This window comes from Ciona intestinalis, chromosome 11 (genome assembly GCF_000224145.3).
Source record: "Ciona intestinalis chromosome 11, KH, whole genome shotgun sequence".
In the NCBI taxonomy this organism is placed as follows: Eukaryota; Metazoa; Chordata; class Ascidiacea; order Phlebobranchia; family Cionidae; genus Ciona; species Ciona intestinalis.
Window position 1 is genome coordinate 1,602,891 of NC_020176.2, and position 5,854 is coordinate 1,608,744.

At 35.7% G+C, this 5,854-nt stretch overlaps 1 protein-coding gene across 8 annotated transcripts in view; it reads right to left on the reverse strand.

Moving 5' to 3' along the window:
- The window catches only part of LOC100178556 (piwi-like protein 1), a 17,851-nt gene that overhangs the window by 4,859 nt on the left and 7,138 nt on the right, over positions 1 to 5,854 (reverse strand). For 6 of the 8 annotated variants that reach the window (XM_018814004.2, XM_026836873.1, XM_026836871.1 and 3 more), the window contains 9 exons: positions 4,709 to 4,830; positions 3,877 to 3,985; positions 3,422 to 3,559; positions 2,919 to 3,022; positions 2,413 to 2,521; positions 1,901 to 2,050; positions 1,545 to 1,661; positions 1,145 to 1,231; positions 768 to 881 (listed from right to left, as the gene is read on the reverse strand). In XM_018814004.2, the coding sequence (XP_018669549.1) occupies positions 768 to 881; positions 1,145 to 1,231; positions 1,545 to 1,661; positions 1,901 to 2,050; positions 2,413 to 2,521; positions 2,919 to 3,022; positions 3,422 to 3,559; positions 3,877 to 3,985; positions 4,709 to 4,830 (1,050 nt within the window). Of the gene's footprint in view, positions 1 to 767; positions 882 to 1,144; positions 1,232 to 1,544; positions 1,662 to 1,900; positions 2,051 to 2,412; positions 2,522 to 2,918; positions 3,023 to 3,421; positions 3,560 to 3,876; positions 3,986 to 4,708; positions 4,831 to 5,222; positions 5,392 to 5,758; positions 5,842 to 5,854 lie in introns of all 8 variants that reach the window. The other 2 variants (XM_026836875.1, XM_026836874.1) reach the window with 2 other exon arrangements.

Genomic DNA, 5,854 nt, shown 5'->3' on the forward strand with positions numbered 1-5,854 from the left:
AATAAAGGAAGACGCATGCGGTAGCATACATTCCACACGTAACAAACGAAGCAATCGTTGTGAATTTATTCTCGTGAAAAATGACGTAATGAAACTCTGGTTCTCGTGCGGCGCCATCAAACGATGTTTTTTGGCTTCTGTCCAAGCTCGACCGGGACGATACTATGTAATATCATATTACAATTTATGTTGGTTCCAATTTACTGATAGCGTCGCTCCTCGCTCTTATATTTGCACCAATTAAAACTCACATAATCGCGATTTACCTGCATTAAACTAATCATCAGAAACAAAAATTATACACAAACTACAGATCGTATGGAAGCGAATAAAACACGATTGTTTTCCAACAATCTCGTTTGTGATGTAACGATCGTAAAGGTTTATTCTGACGTAAATAATCGTTACATTATCCAAGATGAACATGCGTAGAAACTTGCTAGTTGTGCCACTGGCTGTAACAGTTATAAATAATTTTTTAATTAAATATTTTTTGTATGAATTTTACATTTTGCAACAGTAGGAATAAAGACGCGTCTTTAACCGCAAACCACGTGTTCTGTATTATTTTGATTAGCGGCGCTTTTCGGCTTAATAGGAACGCATTCTCGTACGCCTTTCTCCTTGATGACGTCATAGATGCTCGGGCTCGTGCCGAGCTTTTCGTTGAAGCTCGGCGCTCGGCGAACCCGAGCTTTTTCAACTTCAGCACATCCCTAATTACTAGTCCCCTAACTCACAAAATACTAATAAATGGTTCAACATACCGGTATCTTGACAGCCCATGCCTCACCACCAAGCTTACAATTCATCTGGATTGCAATCTTTGTAGCGATGCTCATTACTCGCTGTGGTTTGGATAATGTGCGTGATAATACAACCTGTTGTGTCATAAAGGCAATTGTTATGTAAGAATAAAGTATTTTAAATAAATAACTCAACTCAAACACACAACTTAGTAAAGTATTGTTTGCAAAAAAATCAAATTATATATGTTGTTTTAAATTATGCAAAAAAATCAAATTACGTTTTTTTTTACTTTTTTAAATCAAATGATGTTTTTACTTGGAACAGCCATTGTTAACAAAAAAGTTTTCGTTTTATAAATAAAACAAAACACAATTTCTTGAAAAAGTTTTCTAACCTGACTTGGAACCGGCATATCCACACAACAAACTTTCTTGATGCCTTCATATCTGTCCTTTCTACTGCTGGGCATCATACAACATATCTAAACATGAAAGGTTCATATTTAGAAATTGCGACGGTAATTTCCTGCAGCATGATTGGCTAATAAAAAAAAAATGCCGGGTACTATTACCAACCACTTGTCAGTTATTCAAGTTAATAAACAAAACTTATTTAATACTTACTGCATATTTAGTATGATACAGAAGCACTGCATGTGACCTAAGTATTAGGATAGAGTTTGTCCATTACCCAGACACCAAGGGTGTCAAAGTGACCAGTGACCACTAACTTCTAACCACTACACCCATTATTGACTGTAACCACATTGTTTCAGTTTTATAGATTTAATTCACCAGCTGTGTCTTCGGATTCCTCCCCATTACATCCCTGATCCTCTTCTGAAACATTTGATCCGATTCCAACTCAACAGGAGTCGGACGAGCAACACGGAATCCCATGTTACGAGATACCTATGATGAGGATGGGAAGAATGGAGGAACACCAGTTTTAGAGAGATTTAGGAAAGGAATCTAATGAATGCAGCAGTTTAGCATATGCATTAGGATTTAGAGAACTCATAAACAAAAGCTACAGGTAAAGTTTTTCAAAGGTAAAAAACTGGTTCAAAGTTACCTCTGTGTTTTTGTTGTGGTATTGTAGGAACCAATCTATATGGAATAAAAAATCAACACACATAATGAAAACCCACTTTTAACAACTTCTCTACAAAATCCTCCGCACATCTTTTATCTCTGGAGCAAAACAGGATGGCCCACTCCTGAAGATCAATACACTTAAGTAGTCTCTGTCTTCGGAACTCTTGATCCCAAGATGCATCTCTACTCTGTGCTTGCTTATTCTGTAAACAACACACTAGGTATTAAACAGTAATATTTAGCTTCGGCTACCAACGCTACCAAGTATATTTAATTCATTAGAGTAGGATTTGATCAGGATCAGGAACTATAAAATATATAACTGTGTTAAAACAACAATGGGTGATCACTGATCCGGGTTTCTAAAAGAGGGTCACAACACACGAACGGTTGGCTAACACCATTTATCAGCAAGATGAACCAATGATACATTGTAACGAATTCATAGGCAAAATAGGTAGCAGTATTTTTAGTGGTACAAAAGGGTAATACTATGACAGGACTTGGCCATCATGTAGCCACCACAAACCATTGTTTACACTTTATTATTACTAAGTAGACTTACATCACCAAACATTATGGTTTCAGAGTCAAGAACTCTTCCCTTTAAATCCAAGAGTCGATCCTCAAATCTAAGCCCCCACTCTGCAAATCTCTTTTCAACCTCAGTGTTGCTTTGGGAAGTATAAGGTGTTAGGTAAACTATGGCAGATGATACTTTAAATATACCGGTACAATATTTGTTTGAGAGAAAGTATATAAAGATTTAGGTCGCATATGAGTTGTTAACACTTCTGTTTGATACCATAGAAGTTACAGGTTCAAAGTGATGCTGCAACCATTGTGGGTGTGCGTGCTCATTTTGCACCAACTTTAGTGGTTGCTAATGATTTGTCAAAATGTCAGCCATACTTATCTTTATTTGTTAAAGGACAATGTGTGTGCAAAATGTGCAAATGGAAATACCTTTTCTATATCAAAATAACCCAATGTATAAAATTAGGTTTATGTCTTGCATTTAAAATTAACATGATTTGTTCAATTTCAATAATGATATAATGCTTAACATACGTGGTGATTCGTTGTATAAAGCTTTTCAGCGCTTGTTTTCTCTTGGTAGGTCCTTGTTTTGTGTAGACTGCCAACCTTTTCATGGTATTGAAGTCAGCTCGCAGCTAAATAAATTGTTTTTAAATTAATATTTTTTTAAATGTTTTTTTTTACTATATTGTTTAATGCATTATAGTTAAGCATGCAATAGGTACTTGGGCATTGCTACAAGTTTTTATCAAAGATAAAAGTTGAAATAAACAAAATATCTCTAGGTTCTTTTTCATCAACAAAGGAATAATTTGATTATCTGCATGTGGAGGGGCAACGACACTCTGTAACACAGGTGATTGGTTTTATACACCTTATGAATAAGAGTAATTCCAGTTAAGTGTCTTGCTCAAGAACACATATGCCCACAAGTAACAGCAACGAGCCTTGAACCCATAAGCTCTTGACTACAGGCAGGCGCTAACCACTTTGACACAGTGCCAGTATAAATATTATTAAAGCCTGACACCCACCTCATCAGTAAGCCCTGTCACTGTACATAACTCGGGCACAAGATGAACCACCTCCAATCCACCTTTGCGAATCTCTGATTGTTTAGGACGAGATAGAAGCAGAGGTTGGTTTGTATCTCGGATCACTATGTTGTATTGCTGGGTGGAAGTGAAATGTTTAAATGGAAGGTTAATATATCCTCGAGTGGCGAAGCAACAATATTTGTTTTAACACAGCTGTTCTAATTTATACACAACAGACCCACTTGGAAGTTACTACACTTGTAGCTTCATGGATTAGCAATTGCTAACCATTTGAGTAAAACAAAGTTGCACGCCCTTTGGCAATTGTAAGCAAAGAAGTGGGTTAATAGGCTAACTTTGGCCCAAAACCCAGCACCATTGCCAAGCCTTGCCATAGGACCAAACCCACACAAAATGAAAGTGAAAAATTCAACACATTGCAACCAACTAACCTCTTTATAATAATCCACATACGAGACGGAACCAGATTTTCGCTCAAACTTCATATTAACATTCAAGTTCCATTCAATCCCATCTATGCGGTATGTCTTATTGTTGTATCTGGAGACCATTAAGCAATGTTTTTAACCTTTAGACATTTAGACAAACTCTTTGTTAATTCTCAAGCATCAACTACTATATAGCACAATGCTTTGAACCATTAATAACACTTAGTCATAATCCCCATATGTTTCATCACAATAAAAAACAATCACGTGATAATGTTTCTGAGGAGATTAAATTCATTTCCTATGAGCAATCAGGCTAAGAGGATTACGCAATAATGTGCTTTGTGATGTAATGACCTAACCATTGTTAAGCCAATGTGATAAAACATGGTTGATTTAGTTCAACAAATTGAGACAATTCTTTACAAGATATGCAGTATGTTTTTCAATGCACAATATTATATGTTATGTAATACAAAACCGGATGCTGTCAAGAGAATTAAAACCCCAAACCATGTCAAATGTTTCAAAGTCTAGATTTTCCATTGACCGTTAATTTCAACAGAACAATGGCTTGAACAAATTATTAAATAAATATACACTCTATTATGCACCAATTTATAAAAACATGCAGAGAGAAAACAAAAAGCTTTAAGCAGCCATGAACCAAAACCTACACATTATAAACAAAACCCTTGTAAAACAATTTAGAATTTCGTAGCATAGATGTATAAATAAACTGGGTTATTGCACTAGTGTGTAATGGCAGTCGTCACAAAAGCCTTCTGCAAACTGTCAATGAAACATAAACAAACTATGTTATGTTAGGCCCCACCTTGTCAGTACAATTTGTCCCACCAAGAATTTTTCCATCTCTTGTTTAAAATCTCTTCCACGTTGCCTACAGTCCCCATACATCTGCCGTAAGATATCCAGCACCGAATCTTTCCGCATCAACTAAAACATTAATTGAACTTATATCTGTAATTTTAACTTCACACAGATTCAGTTGTAAGGAAACTCTTTCGTTAATGTTATGTTCTCCAGTGGAATTACACAAGGTATTCCAGGAAATTGTTTATGCCAAAGCAAAATGAACACAGCTAAACTGTTTATAAACCACTGATTTACAGTTTCAAATCAACATGTATTGCTGGCAAATCTAGTAAAATTTAAGAGTTCTCTTTCAAATTACTTGCATACAATTATTTTAGCATGCTAATAGAATAGCTTTCATTACGGTAAATACAAAAGTCAATCTTAAACAGGATGTTAATCCATTGTCACACATAACAGCTAGAAGATTATCAGATAAAATAAAATTCACTGAAATTCAAGTCTTTACTCACCTTATGGGATACCTCAGCACATAACAATACACTCTTCTCATACTGCAGAATACTTGTGATGAATCCTGGCCATAGTTCAAAGTTGACCCTCTGGCATTCCACGGTGAATGACATGGAAGGATTGTAGAAGTTCCTTCCAACTTGCTTCATGCCTATCTTATCAAGAACCCTGAACACAAAACATTGTTCAATCATGAAAAACAGAATTTTCTAAATACTGCTTCTTGGTTAGGCTGGGCCTGGGGGTGGGCAAGATTGCGCTGGAATTTTCTACACTGCATTAATAAGTAATTGTTACAACCATTATGATGCAATTTGTTTGTATGTCTATTGTCTTGTCAAAGTATCCCTGCGTTTTAAAAAGTTTGGCCGCTTTGTGCAATAATTAACAAATTTTATTCATTGGTAAAACTTTAGGCTTAGAATGTAAAGAAAAATATATATCTTGCATTGGTACCATTACTCTTTTAAATCCTTGCGATTTTTAGTTAAAATAACGCAAACACATCATAGACTATAAACAACAGCATATTTACCATCTGAATAGAATGTTGTATATTTGTATTGAGATGGGGGAACTGGGTGGAAGCTCGTTAGTTAATGCGATCGTAAGCTGTACATTGCTTCCATCC